Raw genomic sequence first — 20,279 nt, 5'->3', positions numbered from 1 at the left:
GGGCCGCCCCTGGGAGGGACCACGCGTGGCGGGCGCTGGCGCCGCTGACCCCGGCTCTGCGCTCGGTGTTGGGGGATTGTGGGCAGGCGCTTCTTGCTCCCGGGAGAGAGTGGGAGAGCGTGCTGGGGGCTTGCAGGTCCTCTCGGCCTGGGCCTGTTGGGGGCGGCCCTTAAGTGTTGAGGTCCGAAGCCCTCTCTAAATCAGCGTGGACGGTCAAACTCCGCCTAACAGAGCATGTAGGGCCGGGGGCTTCAAGCTAGGGGAGGTGGGAGCACGGAGAGGCTGTGAGCCGTCATGTGCAGCCGGGGTGACTCCAGTCTGCCCACACTTCCTCCTTGTTTCTAAGCGGCGGCTCCGGCCATAGTCTCGAAGATACCCCGGAGAAGGAGCTGCAAGGGAGCAAGGCCTAGGCTGCTGTCATGGGTGAAGGCGGGAGCTTTTAGCCAAAGGTGAAAGCTTTTGCCCGTGTAGGTTACTAGGTGCAAGAGCCCTCGTGGCACAGAGCCCCCAGTATGTGTTTCTTAGATTGTGCTCATGGAGCAGCTTAGCAGTATAGCTGGTCATGGCTGCACAGCGAAAGTGATTCTTAGACTCTTCATGGCTCCTGAATTGTAAGGTTTTGTGGCTAGAGGTCGTTTTTCTGACCTTCCCACACCCCTCCTTCCCCCCCAGTTCAACAGCACACAGCACAATATGGATTTGGAACAGGTGTGAGCCCTCTTGGCTTTACCACTTGCCACTAGCATCTTCCTAAAAGAAGTACTTGGGCTTGGGCCCTGGCAGTGGTTGGTAAGGACTCCAAGATTGCCCTTTCTTCCCTCAAATTTGATACCATATGAAATCCCACTCAAGGAAAGCTACATAGTGTGGACTTCTCTTGCTATTTGAAGGATCCCAAGGGGAGGTTTGCATTCTTAAGGTCTATGGATCCCTTCTTAGGTTTTCCCTTTAGCTGTCAGCCCAGAAGCTTGCTTGTCATCCAGTGACGCAGTATTGTTTCAGTAAACACTATGTGGACACGAATCAAAAGAGGGGATGGCAGGTTTTGAGGCCTATTTTGCTGTCTCTGATGCTGTCTCATCACTAGCACGGTTTTTAGGGAAACAATTATGGCTCCTGCTGGCAGGAGCAAGACTTTGGTGGTGCTGAAGATTGTTGTTTTGGATTTTCAGGCCAGCACTTCAAGACACTCAGTCTCCACAGCTTGAAAGTTAAGCACAGTTCTCCTGGAAGTCAGCAGGAATCAGTACCGCAGAATAGCTGTGTGTTGGACTCTGTCTACTGTGATATATGATTTTGTCTCCTGAGGAAATGAAGTTCTGTATTTTTCATTAAGAATAAGGTGAGGCTTTGCTCCTTCAGTTGCAGGAGGGATCAGGTGTACAGCAAAGCAGGTGCAGTGTTTGTAAGGGCCACGACTTCCCTTTGCAGAGGAATGCAGGTCTATAAATGGGTACAGAAGAGTTTTGCTAGGTCAGAGGGTTTAGGAGGAGGGAAGGCTACTTGAATACCACAAACTCCCAGGGATTTTGGTGCTGTTAGGTTTGCTATGAACAGTGTAGGGTTTTTTTCTTTTGGGGTAATTCTAGGATGTGCTTTTGTGTTGGGTCCTATTTTCAAGTTTTCTTTAAACAGCTCTGGAACTGAGTGCTGCTTTTAGCATTGGTCAGCACTGCCCTGGTCTAGGGAGTTCAGTTGTGAGTAACACAAGTGACATTACAAGCTGGTTATGCAGGAACCTTGAGATATATCTGGAGCATGAATCCTTTAATTACTTTTAAGTTCATGGAAAGCTCAGGCAATCTACAGCTCTTTGGAAGAGTGTGCCAGGTCTCATGGAGAATACCTGAAAGCCAAGCACTCCATTTCCCTGTGTGGAGATTCAGTATCTGGGAGCAGTTGCATTGTTGCTTCAGTAGAGTAGACAGTTCTGGCAACAGATAAAAGACAAGGGCATATCACAGTGCTGAGGGGTCTGGGTATCTTTACACCTTCAGAAGAACCAGTGTGAGTGCATGTGTTGAGTTGTGGTACAGCTGTAAAATTTGTACTTAGCTGAAGAAGAGTTTAATAGTATCTGTGGCAGCTTGAGGGTTTTAAATAGCCATGTCTCTTCTGTATCACTTGCTCCTCATGCATGTCTCCAAGATCAAGAGCAGCCTCCAAGATTGCTGCTCTTGCAATTGAGGGAGTAAGATTTACAGAGAGGTTATATCTGGGCCCCTCAGTTTAGGAAAGATGTTGACTTGCTGGAACGTGTCCAGAGAAGGGCAACAAAGCTGGTGAGGGGCTTGGAGCACAGGCCCTATGAGGAGAGGCTGGGGTTGCTTAGCCTGGAGAAGAGGAGGCTCAGAGGAGACCTTATTGCTGTCTACAACTACCTGAAGGCAGATTGTAGCCAGGTGGGGGTTGGTCTCTTCTCCCAGGCAACCAGCACCAGAACAAGAGGACACAGTCTCAAGCTGCACCAGGGGAGGTTTAGGCTGGATGTTAGGAAGACGTTCTTCACAGAAAGAGTGATTGGCCATTGGAGGTGGTGGAGTCACCATCACTGGAGGTGCTTAGGAAGAGACTGGATGGGGTGCTTGTTGCCATGATTTAGTTGATTAGATAGTGTTGGGTGATAGGTTGGACTCGATGATCTCGGAGGTCTTTTCCAACCTGTTCTGTTCTATTCTGTTCTATTCTATAGGTTGGAGGTGATGATCTTGAAGGTCTCTTCCAACCTGGTTTATTCTGTTCTGTTCTATTTGACTAATGGGTACAACTTGGAGGGGGGGGGTGTGGTTGAGGTAACGTCTGGGTATGCAGAAAATTCTAAGCAGGAACTTGGTAGGTTGCTCACTGAAGGTTAAATGCAAGCTGAGTGGGTATTTAAGCTGAAATATCACTGAGTAAACAGAATGGTGATGAAGATGGTGGACAGATGGACCTTCTTGATAACTGTGCTTTTCTTAGTGATACAGAGTAAATCATCTTGAATTTGTCAAGCTTGGTTTTGACTCGCTTGAGAGCTGAAGCTTGTGTTGCTTGTTCTGCATGAAGTGAGCGCTGGTGTTTGCCTCTAAGAGGCTTTTTTGTGCAGCGCTCTCTGCAAGGGAGAAAGCAAAGGCTGGAACCGTTTGTGGTAAATGTACTTAACGAAATACCCAGAGTGGTTCTCGCATTAGATCTTAAAACTGACGGTCCCTGGGAGGCTGTCATAAGTTAAAGGCTAGCCTAGGGAATATTTACCCTTTCAAACAAACCCCATTTCAGTGGGGTTTGATAAGTTTTGTGGTTAAATGGGGGTTTTGATAAGCCATCTGCTAACGCTATGTGAATGAGAGAAAATCTGAGCCCAGGGTGTGTGATAGCTGTGGAACTTATCCCCTCAGCCCCCCCATTTTTTTTTTTTTAATGGATAATTAACATGAGAAATGAACACCATTTCTTTAAAATGTTGTTTCTGATAGGTATATCTTCAGATAATTGTAACAAGAAGATCAGAGGGAGCAGGCTTCAGCTGTTGTGTGAAATGACTGTTTGCACAGCCAGCCAGCTTATAAAGTTTTATGCCAAAATAATGGAAGGGGGAAAAAAAAAAGTGGTGAGAAGCTGATTACAAACCCCTAGCTGTTAGCAGCTTGGAAAAGAGAAATTGTTGTGTACCTGAAACAACTCGAATTAATTTTTTTAATGATCTATATTTCTCATCCTCTGCAAATTACCAGCGATGATTATCTAAGGACACATACTTAGGACTGAACAGCGTTAAATGGGTGTACTAATGCTATCAAGGGAGTATGTGGACTTAGTCCTAGATGCTAGCTGTTATGCTGAAAGGCACATTCACAGCATTGACAAGCTCTTCTATTGGGCCTTTCTGGTTAGATTCAGTTAATTGAGAATCTGCAGGCACAAGTCAAGTTAAATAGTTAAGGTATTGATTCATTTGTGCTCTTGCAGAAGAGGAAAGAAGAATCTTGTTTGGAGCAATGTTTCTGTGCACTCCTTGGGAGTGGGGATCACTACTTTTGCATCAGTATGAACTACTCTGCAGGAGTATGAACTACTGGACTGCAGGTCCAGCTTGGATTCTTAAAGCACATTCTTAGTGTTAGAAGTGTGCTGTTTCTTCTTTGAATCATCACCAAGTAAATGCTTTAATATTGCATCACTATTTTTGAAGTATAGAGTGATTGTACATGGATGTGGTTCTTTGCACCTGTCCTACAAGTCTCCCTGTGTCAGGCTGCCATTTTTTCTGTGTAGTCATGTTAATTTTATGTGTAGGTCTGTACTGCAATGAGGCATTATCAGATAGTCCCTATGCTGGAGATTTTTGCTGCACTCAATCATAGGAGCAGCTGAAGCCAGAGCTGAGCCCTGTCTTTGAGACACAGGGTGAATGGAGCATTTCATCCCAAAAGTGCATGGCAGCATGTCACAGAAAAGTCTTGAGAACATGTTCTGCAGCCAAACTGTAGCTGAGCAGTAGCACAAAGCCTTTGGGGGTTTGGGTGATCATAGTGATATTACAGTTGTCTGGTAGCCTGTATCTGTTTTGCCAGCTGTTGTACAGGCCCAGCAAGAGCAGCCTCTGCCCTGACGAGCTTGCTGCCTAAATAGCCAGGGTAAACAAGAGTTGGGAGGGGAAGTGGAGGCAGAGAGATGTCAAACAAGCTGCCCTCTGTCAGCAGGTCAGTGTCAGAGCCAGGAATAGCAGAGGGTGCTTTAAGTCTTCATCCAATAATGCCTGCCTGCTGGACCACCTTGGACTGGAGAAATCAGAGAAGCAAAGGGCTTGTTGCAAGGTGGTTCTTTATTTTAAGCATGGAAGAAAGGAATAAAGTTGCAGCTGGGCTAAACTTATTTCCTTTTTGTTACAAAGGAATTTTAGAGGGCAAGTTAAAAGTTGCAACCTAAATAGCCCAACAGTGTGCTCTCTGTAATATATTAATAGCTAGTCTCAACATACAGAGATGTTCCACTGTTTTTTCTCTCTCTGTCTTCTATTCTGCGTTGCCCGCTAGGATTGTGGTGCATTCTCCAGATCAGAGAAACAGATCCACTAATGGATGAATTTCTCATCTTTGAGTATAATTTAAGAGCTTGTGTAAGCAGTTCTGTGAGTTCATAAAAGCTCTGTTTTCTCCAGATCTTGGAAAAATATATACACCTGCAGGAGCAGGAAATGGCCAATCTGTGCAAGTCAAATGTAAATGCAAACTGCAGCAATCATATGAGACCTCTCCCTTCAGTACTGGAGGGGGAGGGAGTGTGAATGCCTGTAAAGCTGCTTCAGTTTCCTTCATCTTTTAAAGCTTGTTTTCCTAAAGTTTCATTACTTTAAGTCAGGAATTAAATAGGCCATGAACTGCTGCAGATGATGCAGAGTGAGGTGCCCTGAGGAGGATATTGCAATAACGGCGAAAGCCTGGAAGAGGATACACGGCTATAGCTTTGTGCTGGTGAAGTCAGTGGGGTTTAGAAAATCCTGTTCTATTCATTCTTATGCTGTCCTGAGGTGTTAGTTTTTGGCAGAAGAGATCTGCCATGACAGCTCCACAACATCAAAACTTACTTGTTTTGGGAAATTGTTTGTAAGGGTTCTTTCAGGCCTCCCTACTCTTCCCTTCAAATCTTCATGAGTTCAAAGTAGAACCACCACCTTATCTAGCTGAGAGCTTAAAAAATGTATGCTGTGCTTGTTGCTATTATCCCTATCACCTGCAAAAGTGATCTAGCTATGGCTTATTTCACTTTACCCAAGGACTACCCTGGCAGTCTACTCTTTCAGACCAGAATGTACCTGACAACTCTTGAGCAGCAGTAAGTTTTCTCAGATCTTCCCAGGGGTGTGCATTTTTTGAAACAGCCCAGATTTCATCTTTAAAAAGCCTGCATAAGACTCTGAGAGAGGTCAAACCTTGCCTGGAGTTTCTAGCCGTGGTTCCACTGCAATACCTTGTAAGGGAGAGAGCGTCTGATGGCAGAGTGGTCTGTCTCAGCCTTGGTGCTAGTGTGGTGGTCTTCTTTTTTTTAAGCAAATCTGTGAAAGTGTGTGTCTTTGCATGTACAGAAATCTGCCTGCAGCTTTGGCTCTTGTTAGAGTCTCTGGCTTCTTCATGCAGGTGGGTCATTCCTAAGTGCTATGAGCTGGGGCAGTGAACCTGCCCAGCCCAGTAATGTCTAACTGAGGTAAGACAGAGACGCCAAAGGAGGCAAAGAACAGTGAGAGAACCGTCTGCAGAGCTCTCTTCCAGCTCAGTTATGTGAACCCATGTCAAGTGGGAAGCGGGGGAAGTGCAGAGGACAGACTGAACCTGGCAATAGGCTAAAAAAGGGTCATATGCTAAAGGAATTCAGGTGGAATTTTTGCCCTAGAAGAGACATCTTGAAAACTGGCTGAGTTGTTGAGGACAGCAGCAGGAGCTCCTGACATAAATAGCTTTTCCCTCTCTGCTGTCTGTTGGTGGCCCATGACTTGTTAACTGCATGGAGACCCTGCCACTCAACAGGTGTGCCCTAATTACACAAATAAGTGCAGTTGGTCCCTGTGTTAGCCATCCCTGCCGCAGGGCCAAGGTTGAAAGTGGGGCTTAGCCACTGTGACCTATTTGTTCCTCTGTGTGACCCTTCCAGTCAGACCTGAGGCAGGCTGGTGACAGCTTTTATGCAGAGAGCAGATTTTGTCCACGGAAGAGATTTGGTCTCAGCAGGTCTCTGAGACTTGCATTACCAGATGAACTCTTCAGCACTTGGAAGTGTAGCAAAATGTGAAAGACTTTGGTGGGTTAGGATGCCCCTTGCAGCTGGGAAAATACACAGTATGACATGTTGGTGTAATCCGTAACACAGTCTATGTTGTTGCAGGCACCACTGTTTTGGCACATGCTGAAACTGTAGATGAGCAGTAGAAATCACCCTGGGATGCCATAAGGCACAGAATCTCTTGCAGAAAGAACCATTTCTGGTGGCAAAGGACTTAGGCTGGGGAGGGGATCCTTGAAGGCAAAAGCTGTAGGAGGAGAAGTGCTTAGTCTCTGGCTGAGCGATTCTTCCATTGCTTTCTTTTGGGGCTCAGGCCATGGTGGCTGAGGTCACCTGGGTCGGTAGTGCTGCTGGGGGATAGTCCCAGTCTCTTACTTCAGCAGCTGAGAACTGGGTTCCAGAAGGAATATTACATTTCTTTTGGTAACTCTTGCCAAGAAAGAGAGGAAATCCATAATTTGAGCAAAATGATTTACCTTTTCTTTTTTCATAGGGTGGGGTGTTAGGAAGGGGGAAATGAAAACCCCTTTATAATAGGTTGCTTGGGATGGTTTTTATTTTGCAACTCTTTCTCAGGCTGTAAGACATATTCAACTTCTTTCCTAGTGTAGCAAAGACTCTGCTCCCATTAAGAGTGCATGCAATTGGAAACATGCATTGGCCCAGGTCATGTATTGACTGTATGGTTTGTGATCCTGATAGAGTGCTTTTTGGAATCAGTTTGCTAATAACAAAGTTAGCCTTGCATATTCTGGATTGTAATTGATCAGCTGGTGATACTTGTGGTGCCCTAGCAGAGGTGGTAAAAGGATGGACTCTGGGATGAACATTTTGCTTGAATTTTACTCTTTTCACAGTTTAATGTTCACTGGTTCCTTCATCCTGTATTTCCATCATCCTTCTAGGATGTTGGGCTGTATACTGCAGTTGCTTTCTGATGCAGGGCTGTGTAGGTCCTGGTGAAAATAGAATAGAATAAACTAGGTTGGAAGAGACCTTCGAGATCACCACATCCAACCTATCATCCAACACCACCTAATCAACTAAACCATGGCACCAAGCACCCCATCCAGTCTCCTCCTAAACACCTCCAATGATGGTGACTCCACCACCTCCCTGGGCAGCACATTCCAATGGGCAATCACTCTTTCTGTGAAGAATTTCTTCCTAACATCCAGCCCAGGGAGGTGGTCACCATCACTGGAAGTGTTTAGGAAGAATCTGGATGGGGTGCTCGGTGCCATGGATTAGATGGTGTTGGATGATGGGTTGGACTTGATGATCTCAAAGGTCTTTTCCAACCTGGTTAGTTCTGTTCTGTTCTATGTTGGTTTAGTCTCCCCAGTCTTTGGATATTCACTCCAATTGCTTGGACTTTCAGTGACAATTTTCCTACTGTCCAGCCTAAACCTTCCCTGGTGCAGCTTGAGGCCATTGCCTCTTGTTCCATCACTGGTTACTTGGGAGAGGAGACCAACACCCACCTCATGACAACCTTCCTTCAGGTAGTTGTAGAGAGTGATAAGGTCTCCTGTCAGCCTCTGTTTCCTCAGATTAAACAGTCCCAGTTCCCCCAGCCACTCCTCATAAGACCTGTTCTCTAGGCCCTTCACCAGCTTAGTAACTCTTCTCTGGACCCACTCCTGCACTTCAATATCTTGTAGTGAGGTGCCCAAAGACTGAATACAATACTTGAGGTGTGACCTCATCAATGCAGAGCACAGAGGGACATTCACCTCCCTGGTTCTGCTTGCCACATGATTTCTAATACAGGCCAGGATGCTGTTGGCCCTCTTGGCCATCTGGGCACACTGCTGGCTCATATTTAGCTGCTTGTTGATCAGTACCGCCTAGGTCCCTTTCCACCTGGCAGCTTTCCATCCACTCTTCCCCCAGCCTCTAGTGTTGCTTGGAGTTGTTGTGGTCCATCTGCAGGACCTGGCACTTGGCCTTGTTAAAGCTCATACAACTGATCTCAGTCTAAGTCCCTCTGCAGAGCCTCCCTACCCTCAAGCAGATCAAAACCTCTACCCAACTTTGTGTCCTCTGCAAACTTTCTGAGGGTGCACTTTATCTCCTCATCAAGTTTGTTGATAAAAATGTTAAACAGAAATGGTCCCAGTACTGAGCCCTGAGGGACACCAGTTCAGGATGTATCAGTCCAAGGTGTACATCCCCTTTCTCATGGCCTCCACATATCCTCTTTCTTGCCTCTGTTTTGAATAGACAAAATGTCTGAGAAATAAAAGGTGGATGTTTCAACACGTGTTTATATTAGGTGGATCCAGAATTGCTGTATGGAAGAAGCAGGCTGGTTGAATTATGTATCTACTAACAATGGAACAAACCAACCCCCACCAGACTTACCCCATATGATCTTTCCCACCCAACCTTCTGTACAGGAGTAGCTACAGCTCTGAAGTGCTAATCTGAGCCAAGCTAATGTGTGACTCTTCTGACATTCTTTCAAGGGCAGGAGGAACAAGGCCTGTCCCCCCAAATCAGTCTGGAGAAGAGAAGGCTCAGAGGTGACCTAATTGTAGCCTTCCAGTATCTGAAGGGGGCCTACAAGAAGGCTGGGGAGGGACTTCTCAGGATATCAGGTAGTGATAGGACTAGGGGGAATGGAATGAAGCTGGAGGTGGGGAGATTCAGGCTGGATGTGAGGAGGAAGTTCTTCACCATGAGAGTGGTGAAGCCCTGGAATGGGTTGTCCGGGGAGGTGGTTGGGGCCTCGTCCCTGAAGGTGTTTAAGACCAAGCTGGATGAGGCTCTGGCCAGCCTGATCTAGTGTGGGGTGTCCCTGCCTATGGCAGGGGGGTTGGAACTAGATGATCCTTGTGGTCCCTTCCAAGCCTGACTGATTCTATGATACTATGAACTGTAAAAGTGACCAACGGTGTAAGACAGAGGCTGCTTTTCTGACCTTGGATTCACCTTTTTCAGAGCCTTGGAAATTACATCTAGGTTTAGCAGGGTTTGTGTGTCGAGCTCAGGATGTCTGGCTGGGGCAGGATGCACTGGGAGGGGGTTGTGGCGTGAGTGCGTTTTCCATCACCGCGCGAGCCGGTGACTTAAAATCTGTACATGGGGAGAAGTTAAGTGAGGGCTGAGCGTGGAGGGGAGATGTGTTCTGGAGTAATGAATGGAATTGGATGTAGGCGGAGAGCCTGGACTCTGTCTGGGAGAGTAATAAGCAATGAGGAGGCTGCTGGACCTGACCTGACTTTTCAGTGCTGTGCATTCCACATCTCAGACGCTCTCTGGCCCCACGAGTTCCTGCAAGTGCTCCCTTGAAGAAAGAGAATTCCTCCTCTTGCAGCCTGGGCTGGCTCAATAGGAGGGTTTTGAATGTCCTTTTTTGTGATTTGCTTCTACCCCAAGTGGCTGGGAGAAATAAAGAGCTCCTAGCTTCCTAAAAATCAGTTTTATTTGGTGTGTCTCTGCTGATCATAAAGGTAGAGCTGCAAAGCTTTGGAGGGGACAAGAAGCTTTTCTGTGTGTGGTTTCTGTTTTTGTTTAAAGTGGGTCACATGCCCGGGAATGTAGGCAAATTATAATGGTGACTAAGTGCCGGAAAGCATAGGAAAGGGGAGGGAAGGGTGAGCAGAAAAAAAAAAAGGAGCCTGAGGCTATGGAAGGAAGCCTGGGAAAATGAAAATCTGGCCAGGCCCCAGGGCCAGGTTAGAGATTCCTACATCCATTAACAACCACAGGAGATGTTTATTTACAGGGAGCTGGTCTTTGTTTTAAAAATTATAGAGCACCCGAAAACCCCACTGCTGGGTAGTGGGTTAGGGGCACAGCAGGGATGGGAGGAGGGAATTGGTTCTGATCAGGCACCAGTGCCCACCTCTCAAGGATCTTCCCTTCATTCTGTGCATCTGGTAAGACTGGCTGTTGAGAAATCTGGTAAAGGGGGGCAAACTCTTGTAATCTAGTAAGTGGTTCACAACTGTTAGTTACAAAGGATGAGTTCAAGAGTTTCTCCTTTTTTGTACTTCTCTGGTCTTTTCTACCTAAGCAGCCCCACCAAGGATATTGAATATGAGAAAGATGGGAACTAAAGCTACCTTTACCCCACCTCTTTATTCAACCCTGGACCATGAAAGCAAAGCAGATGTTGAACAGCTGCTTGAGCTGGGTATGTTAATGTAGACTCTGAAGAGACCCTGGTCCCAGGTCTCTGTGGTACCTACCTTTTGTCACCTCTCGACTTGTGTTGATCTTGGTTTGTCTCAGCTCGTCCTGGTAATTTTGATTTGTATCCCAGTAGTGCTTATGAACTGTAGGTCTCTTTCAGTAACTTTGACTGTAAGTAGAAGATTTTCCAGCATGTGGTGGAATTCTTTATCCTTTGGTGAGCAGCTGCAAAAGATAGTCTGTCTTGGGACATGTGTGCATTGGGGGGTTATGCAGATGAATTGATTTTGCTTCTAGTTTGAGCATATCTTGAGATCTAATTATTGTATCTGGTTATGTGATTGTTAGGCAGGTGAAGGTCTGGAGCAGTTTCTGTAATAGTGTTCTGACTAGATACACTCTCCTGGCTTCTAGTTTTAGTGTTTTCCTGACTAGTGATTCCTCCATCTATTCTTGTATGGCATTGCCTTTATCTTAACTGGCTTGCTTTAGCCTCTGTTAGAAGAATGCTGTCTTGTTTCTCAGTTGATCTGGTAGCTTCATTCTGTATGATCTTGTTTTGATTACATTTGGTCTGAACCTTTGTTGCATTCAGCATACTAGATCAGGTCTTGATAAGGCTTGTACACCAGTGATCATCAAGGATGTCTTTCTTTGCTGGTAAGCACCCACCCTGCTCAGTGTTCCTTTCTTGTCAACTCTCACAAACATGCTTGCTCTAGCGTGGCTCAGGCACCATCAATGTTTGCCAGTTCATCGTTTGTGGAACTAGAGTAAGAGCATACCTGTGACCAACCTGACTGTATTTGTTGTCCTGTTTCTAATCCCATGTCTCTTTCTCTGTCTGCAGGTTGTCTGGCATTCCAGTGAAGGAAAGGGTGAAAGTATCTCAGAACTGGAGGCACGGACGCTGCCGGAGAGAGACCGTCCTGAAATGGAAATGCGAGCAAGTGACTTCTTTCTCCTCTTCTCTGTTCTGTGTCAGCTGCCATGTGGCCTTGGGTTTGCATCTGTGCCATGAAACAGGATGTTGCCTGCTCTTTGCAATGCGTAGGGTCTGACAAGTGATGTCACTGGCCTGTTTTGAGTGTTGCTGGCTAGTTGGATGTGGGGTAACTGGAGTTGCAGACTTGCCCTAGGGGTTCACCCTGAGAGTCAAGACTTCGATTCTTAGTAAGAGCTTGAATTTGTCATTGTTCTGATCTGTGCAGTTCTCATAAAATTTAGCAATCTTCACTACAGACTCAAACTGTTACATTCCTATATATTGCTGTATACTGTGACCAGTTTTCTACCTTGCTCTCACAATGACCATACCTCGATCCCAGATGTGGACTTGTGCGCCCTCAAAATGTTTGGTTTGTCTCCCATGCCTTATGCTGGACCCTGATTTGGATGTACAAACCTAAAATAGTAGTTGCCATTCTTCTACCTTATGCTTCTCTCTTTCATTAAAAAATTTATATATATTTAACATTGATGAGAGGAGACAGTTGTTAAATTCCTGCTTGCAAAGGTGTGCTCAGTTTTCAAAGCAAACCACAAGGTAGGTCTCTTGTCTGAACAGCACATCTGAATTTTCAGTCTTCACATTATCTGATGGAAAAATGAGAAAGACTATGGTTTGTTAGCTGCTGAAAAACAGGGGCCTGCTACTGAGCTTTCATACCTTTTTGTGCTGTGTAGATTGAAGTGGTGGATAATGTGCCACTGCTTGTCTAAAGTCCTGGGAACAGCTGTAATGAGCAGGGTGATTTTTGGTGCAGGTTGTATACCTGCCTTTGAAGTGCTTGCAACCATCTGTGAAGACAGGCTCTATGGATGTTAGAGATCATTACTAAACCAGCTTCCCAGGTGAAAAGGCAAGGACTGATTTAATGAGGCCACCATCCAAATGTCATCCTCTAATTTTTCATTTGTCCCGCTTTAAATTTGTTACTTCTCCTTATGAAAAAGCCATAGAAAAAGGTAAAAAGCTAAACTGTAGCAGGAAGAGAGCCACAGAAACTGGCTGTGGTCTAGGTAAGCTGGATATGCACTTGGTTTTAGAGCACTGCGTAGGAGTGGAGGAAGGAAAGGGAAATCAAAACCCTCCTAAAACCAAAGCTACTGCTCCAAAGATGCCTCTTCTTTTTTCCATGCATATGACCAAGTCCCAGATGACCATTATAACCTATGCTCAACTGCTGTCTGTGTGACTAAAAGCCTGTTAGCAGAGATGAATGCAGGCAAGCAGAGAAGCCTTCTATCTAATAAGCAGTCTTGTCCTCTTGCTTGTTTCTAGTTCCTCATTGTGCTGTTACGAGATGTGGCTCTGCGTAGTAGCTCTCCTGACACAGAAAATCATGACCTTGGAGGATGAATGATCTATTAAAAAAACAAAGAGGGAGACAGGTTTTTATGAGAAGCTCCATGCTTTCAAAACAGTTTGTTCCTGAATAGTTTGAAAACAAAATAGCAGCTCTATGGTTTTGCTCAGCGTTTGCATGAGTATCGATGTACTTGACAGTGACTGCAGAGCAGAGATGATTCCACGTGTCCATGACACATAGCACAGAAGCTCATGTCTCTTTGTATCTGGCCTTGCCATATCCAGAAAGCATATTTGCTGATTCTCTGGTGGCTGCACAAAAGCAACATTTTGAGAACAGGTTTTGCTGCCTAAGTATGCATTGGAGCCTCTTCTGTTTTCTGTATTTGGTTTTTCTTTCAAGACTAAATAAACTTCTTGTCAGGAGAGACTTCACACAGACATTGCTTGAATGTCTCCTTCTCTTCTTGGTCTTCCATGAAGTGAAGCATAGTTTCTACTTGTAACTTCAGTCTTCAAAATACCTCAGAACCACTCCTTTAGCTGTCCACTGCTGTTGGCCTAGAACATGTTTGCAGGAATTGCCACAGTCCCATAGGTACCAACGGGTAGAAAGGGTGTAAAATGCTCTTCTGAAAGATGAGAAACAGAAATCAAGAGGTTGCTCTGCAGTTGCTTTTTGGCTCAGCAGCAGAAGAGGTGTGAGTGTAGAAAAATGCCTCCTCTACATGATAAGCACAAAATTCTTGGGTAGCTTCAGGCTTACCCTGCTGCTTGCCTATCGACGTACAGAGGATGCAGCTCCTGTCAATAAACAGACCTTTGTTATTTGATATGACCTGCTCAAATGCATGTGAAATGGTGTCAGCTTTGTGGTCTCAGATGAGCATCAGCAAATAACATGGCAGATCAGCCCTGATTTCGCACCAAGAACTTCATATTGAAGGCTGTGTTGGAAGTACTGGGTGTAGCTCACACATCCCTGATAGTCTATTTTCTTTAGAAGCACAAGACTCATGAAGAGGCATCAGGGAAGCTTAAGTATTTCTTATCTAAACTCACTAGACTTTTGGCCATCTTCTCTTTCAGATAGTCCATGCTTGCATTTCCTCAGCTCTTGGTCAGAAAAATGCCAGCAATGTGATCTGCTCTTTGTGTTACTGGAGAAGCTTCACTTAGCTGTGCTGCTGTATTCAGCTTTGCTTTTGCATGTGCCCAGCACAGCAGCTCCAATGTCACGGTTTTCTTCAGTGGGTGCTTGCTTTTGTTGATATGTTTACATATGTAATGTATCTGAGGGGTTTTTTTGTCTTGCTTTCTTCTCACACTCCTGTGCCCCCCCACAACCTGCTGTCTGTTTGCAGTTTGCTGCCCTGGATGGAGCTGGATGGAGAGTATCTCTACCTGTCTCAAGCAGAGAACATCCACGCCTACCGGCTCTGTCCAGACGGTGCAGGTTTGCAGCGTCACCCTCAGGCTATCTTCTCTGGCCACCAGGAGGATGTGTGTCGCTTTGTTCTTGTCAACTCCCACATCGTCAGTGGAGGGGGGTAAGTTGGGTGAATGAAAGAGGCAAGGAGTGTGGCAATGAAGTTGGGAAGGTTTTGTGCAACTCCAGCCCAGAGCAGAGGCAGCTATCTTGCTGTATGGTGTCCTCATACTTGGATGTGTTCAGCTGCTGAAAAAAGCTTCTGTTACAGCAGTGGGGGAGCTGAATCTCATGCTGTTGGTCTTATAAAGTGTATTTTGCTCTTTTGAACTTGTGTAGATGTCCACAGGATGGTTGAATCAGGATTGACTGATCAGGCAGTCCTGACTGATGTTGCAGCTTTAATTTCTTTCACTGTTAGAGTCAGGGTAGCCAGACTTTGTTCTAACATTCAGAACTGCTGGTTAACTTGGACTGCAGTGGTGCACAAAGCTTTCTAGAGACAAGTGTATGTCCTGATATAATTGTGGAGAGAAGGAAAACTGCCAAGCATTCCAGCACCCCACACACTTCTCCAATTAACTTAGTGTTTGAATGGCCTTTTGCAATTGCAGCAGCTGACAGAACTTACAAAGCAACTTACAAAGTTTCTGCTATTAATATACACAACACTTCAGTATAGAATCAGGAGATGCAAGCATGGCTGCTTGCCCTGGATATCTTGAAACTCTCCCCTGTGGACTGTAGACCAAAATTCAGGTGAAAATGAAAGCATACATTTAAATTTTCAGTAACCATATTGGCTGAAAAAAAGGCTAAGTGCCTTTGTAGCTAATTCAAAGCACGATATCCTTTATGGCTGCTTTGAAATGAATGAAAAGTTGAAGCTTGGGCATGGGTGAGAATGATCACTCACTTGTTCCCTTACACAGCCATTCAGCACCCAGCCAGGAGTCTGGCAAGCTCAAAGATGTAGGAGGAGGAATGGATGCTCTGGTAGTTTCTGCAGCTTAAAGTGAAGGGTGCAAAGATAGCCAGCAGAGAAGGCTTTGACTGGCCAGATGTCAGGTTGCAAGAGAATGGGGCGTGTGTGAGGAGTGGAGGGTTAATAGTGCTGCATGAATTTCAGCTCCCATGAGAGATCAGTCCTCCTTTTTTTTTGCGGCACTCCTAAGCATGAATGAAGGGTCCATGTCCAATGGAGTTGCACCTGATAGAGACTCCCTGTCTGGGGATTTGTTTTTCAGAGATGGAAGTATTGTCCTTCACAAGATTCATGGCTCCTATAGCGTCAAGTTCTCTGCACATGAACAGGAGGTGAGCTGTGTGGATTTCCAAGGTGGCCTCATTGTCAGCGGCTCCCGGGATAGAACAGCGAAGGTGAGCGGTGATGTTCCAGCAGGTGCTGCTGCAGAGGTGACCTCAGACATCTTGTACCCTGAATGCTGAAGTGTCAGCAGAACTGTTAGGAGCCCTGTCTTGTATGTGTGCAGGAAGAGCACTGGCTGTCTTGCTGTAGGCTCATGTCTCTGAAAAGAAACTTGCTGTGCCAGGCAGTACCTTATGGCATCAGCTGCTGCATTAAACCAGGAAGTGCAGAAGGCAGCATCTGATCTAACACTGTAGTCAAGATCCATTCCAATTTCAAATTTGATGTGTCTCAAGCATGTCCTTGTTTTGGGATGCAGGGCTGCTTTGCTTGCTCTCTTTTGTCTATATGATCCCTTTAAGGGACAGCAGATCTTTTCCAAATCTGTGGGGTTGTGGTTTGGTTTGGTTTAGTTGTTTGTGGGTTTTGGTATGGTGGGTTTTTTGTTTGTTTTGGTTGTTGATTATGAATCCTGTTAGCTCCCATTTTTCTCTTCCATCTGGCATTGCTGAATCCTGTCACATAATTTTTGATTATCTGTCCTTGAAGCAGGACCTTGCTGGTTTTTAAATTATTTGCTAGAAAATGCTTTAGTCCCTCTGGATCTGGTTGGCAGTGCTGCATTCCTAAATGGACTTAGAAAAGTTGTTCTCCTGAACTGTAACTGGCCCTGTTTTAGTACTTGAGGAAACTCCGTGTAGGTGTTTAACCATTGTCCTGTTAGCATGATGCAGTACCTGTAGCATCTTCCCAACCACTGCTCTTGGTCTCAAGTGCATATTATAGAGTGTTAATGGAGATAAGAGGAGAAACTGCCATTTCTGTTTTTCAAGAGGAGAAGTTGGGCCACTTTCAAGGGTTTATAGGAGGTGTGTGGTAATGGATAAACATCTGATGAGCTGCTGAGCCACACACATTGCGCTATCTGTTCTCATTGATTCCTCTATATAGGTGTACTCCTGCATAAAATCACTCCCAGTAGAGCAGTGTTCAGATGCAGAGGGCACTGCTGGGGATGCTGCTTGCCTCCTGGGAGACAAGGGTTTGATGCTGCTTTGTCTCACACTTTAGCAAGGCTACTCCTCTCTGTTCTGCGGAGCCTCTTTGCTGGGAGAGTGCCTTCTTGCTGCTTCCTTGGCAGCCTGAGGACAGACCTCCCTGACCTTGAGAAGAAATTCCTGAACGCCAGAGGGGAATTTAAGGCTGTTTTTCTTGGAGATAGTGTGAGATCTTACCCACCCAGTGCTCCCCACAGTATAGGCTCTAGGGATGTTCACCTCTTATTTTTTATCATCTCTTTTGTAGGCTGCCGTGTTTGCGTGAATGAGACTCTTGGAGGATGGAAGGGAATCCCTACCAGCCTTTTAGAGGGGCTCTAAGTGTCTAAGCCATTGAGGGCTCTGCTGAGTGTTGATTAGGACTAAGCCCTGAAGAGCTGCTAATGTACATTCTTGTGTGATAGGCAGCAGATAGTGTTCTCTGAGCAATATTTTTAACCTGTAGGAGATAGGGATGCCTTAAAAGAGTTAAGCTTTTCTGCTGCTTCTGCTGACACTAGGTGCTAAATTCCCCACTGACAAGAATAGCCTGCAATCTTGGGCATTATCAACAAACAAACAAATAGGGCACTCCCATCTTTGAAATCTTGAAGTGAAACGTTGGGGGTGGGTTACAGAGAACTGAGGGGCTAAAATACCGTTGGCCAAGAATGAAGTCAAGGTGGAGAAAATGAAGGCCACAAGTAGAGGCCCCAACAAGAATCTGGTGGGCTTTATTAGGACCCAGAAACAAAAGTGGGGAGGTGGGGAGCTGGTGAAAGGGGAGGTGCATTTATGCACTGGTGAGAGAGGGAAGAGATTCTCTCAGGTTGTCAGTGAGCAAGGAGGGGCCTATTTGAGAATAGCCTGGGGTACACTTAAGAAATTTGGCTGAAAGGGAATGGGTTTATAAAAAGCATTTTACAGGATAGCAAATGATTAATTTTATAGATCTGAATGGAAAAAAGTCAGGAAAATCTCCCTGCAGTGCTCAAGAGAACAGCAGTGATTTGAACAGATACAGTTTCTTGTTTATTTAACTACAGAAGACAGGTTCCTGTGGGTGCTGCCCTGGAGATCATGTGGTGATGGGGTCCTCTCTCTGTTACCAGTGGGATGGAAGGTCATCCTCATCAACTGAATCTTTGTGTAACTTTTAAGTGCTATTTTTTTTCCTGCCAGTGATTGAAGCTTCTTCTCTTTTAAAATAAATAATGGGAATTCAGGGAGAGGATCTTGGCAAAGGTGAGCATGGTAGTCTGGGCAGCTCCTCCAGCACAGCAATAGCAGTGTGCATCCTACCTTCTGCACCTTGTGGGTGATGTGGTGTAACAATCATCTCTCTCCTTAGGTTTGGTCCCTGTCCGCCGACAGAGTTGGGCAGTGTCTACATACAGTGCAGACAGAGGATCGAGTGTGGTCCATTGCTATCAGCCCATTATTAAGGTAATGGAGATCACTTTCTTCCCAATTTCCAACAGACAGAAGTAAAGGGCTTGGATAGATTGTGTCTGCAGATCCCTCCGAGGCACCAGCATGACACTTCAGGGATTTGATTTGGGTGGAGGCTGGTAAGGTGCTCTAGCCTGCAGCAGGAGCTCAGGGAAGACCATGTGGTCATTGTTCCTTGTAACAGTGATCTGCTCATAAAGAAGCTGTAAAAACAGCCCTAGGGTCCTGTTGCTGTCTCAGGTGGGACCTGTTCATTCTTATTTGCAGAGCGAACTCTCTGGCTTGCTAATTGTAAGTGATGAGCTGGATCCTCTTGAGGTTTTCTGTGCTGAAAAGATGCCAACTTGTATTCTCATTCTCTGGCAGAAGAGATGCCAAGCAAAAAGGTCGCTGCTTAGGATCTGTACGCAGTGATTAGAGCTTGATTTTCTTTGAGCATGCTGAACTGGGAAAGGTGTAAGTTGATTTCAGTGATGAGGTTTTCCAGCCTTTCTTGCCTGTAGCCCTGAACACAATGTTACTACAACTTCAACATAAGAGGCAAGGGCAGTATCTACAGCAGAGTCTTATGGGGTGGTTTTTTGATGTGCTTTTGTTCTTGAGGAAGTGAAGATCTGAGAAACTTAGACTCTTGCTGTTAAAATCTTACGCTTGCTAGCAACAGTCTGCCTCTTGGTTCACTGCTGGTCTGCTGCATGCAAAAGAGATTTTTTTCCTCAAGGAAGAGCTGCTCGTTGCTGCCCATGTGATGTCTGCAACTAGTGAATTTTAGGCCTGTGCAAAACTAAAATACTTCCCACAACTACTGTCTTCGTTAGATTCCTGAGCTTGTTATGCAGGCAGCAGAAACTTAGTCATATGGAGCTAATGGCTTTATCAGGGAAATGACCCTCAAGGCCTGCTATGATTTTGTCATTCCCCCATCCCATTGCTCAGAGTGTTTGAAACAGGGTTTTTGAAGAAGGCATGTTCCTTAATGCTGCTGCAAGATGTTAGATAGAAACCCTTTGCTGTCTTCTGTGCTGCAAGGGCCCCTTTTTTAGCAGGTAGGCTCTGGCTCTCGCACCATGGCTGGTTAGAGCTCAGTGGCATGCTGCTTCCTACTCCTAAGTGATGACCTACTGAGATGGCCTCTTGTCAGGACAGCGTTCTTCTCCCTGATATGCACGCTTGTGCACACTCTCTGTCACAATATTTACCCACAGTCTTCCCACCCCCCCTTTCTTCCCTGCAGGATGATAAATGGGAGGCAGTAGAAGAGCTTCCCCACCACCAAGTGGGCTTCAATTGCGCACTCGCGTTATTTGTATGAGGCTGTGGACTCTACCGGCCTCCCCCGCTGGCCTGCTGTACTCTGCCCCCCTTTACCCCTCCATATTTTGGGGAGGGGTGGGGGGGGGTGTGTGGAAAATTAGAGCCAATTAGCCACGTCATTAATTCTTCAATTTGACGGCTGATATAGCAGGGCCTGAAACACACTGCTGACCTCCTATAATGGGAACCCTGCTCCTTAACATATTGACGACGGGAGAAGTTAATTAAAATTCCACAGAGGGAAGGTGTCAGCTAACCTATAAACCTGTCGCTGCTCAGAACAAATCACAGCTATCCTGGCAGAGGGAGAGGATCAGAGCAGGAGGGCATGCGGTGGGGGAGGGCCAGGGCAAGGAGCAGGGGGCAGGGGAGATGAATTTTTCACTAATAGGTTTTTATTGCTTGCTGTCTAATGAGGGTGGGCATCAAAAAGGGTAATATCTGGTTTCTGGCAAGGTCTGTTTCGGG

At 45.8% G+C, this 20,279-nt stretch overlaps 1 protein-coding gene across 1 annotated transcript in view; it reads left to right on the top strand.

The window, feature by feature from the left end:
- Positions 1 to 20,279, top strand: part of FBXW4 (F-box and WD repeat domain containing 4) — a 65,868-nt gene that overhangs the window by 622 nt on the left and 44,967 nt on the right. The window contains exons 2-5 of the mRNA XM_054163926.1: positions 11,750 to 11,845; positions 14,575 to 14,760; positions 15,887 to 16,019; positions 18,397 to 18,491. Of these exons, the coding sequence (XP_054019901.1) occupies positions 11,750 to 11,845; positions 14,575 to 14,760; positions 15,887 to 16,019; positions 18,397 to 18,491 (510 nt within the window). The remainder of the gene's footprint in view (positions 1 to 11,749; positions 11,846 to 14,574; positions 14,761 to 15,886; positions 16,020 to 18,396; positions 18,492 to 20,279) is intronic.

The sequence above is a fragment of the Dryobates pubescens genome, chromosome 8, assembly GCF_014839835.1.
Source record: "Dryobates pubescens isolate bDryPub1 chromosome 8, bDryPub1.pri, whole genome shotgun sequence".
Lineage (NCBI taxonomy): Eukaryota > Metazoa > Chordata > Aves > Piciformes > Picidae > Dryobates > Dryobates pubescens.
Note: the sequence above shows the minus strand (reverse complement) of the source record. Positions and strands in the feature narration are given on the sequence as shown.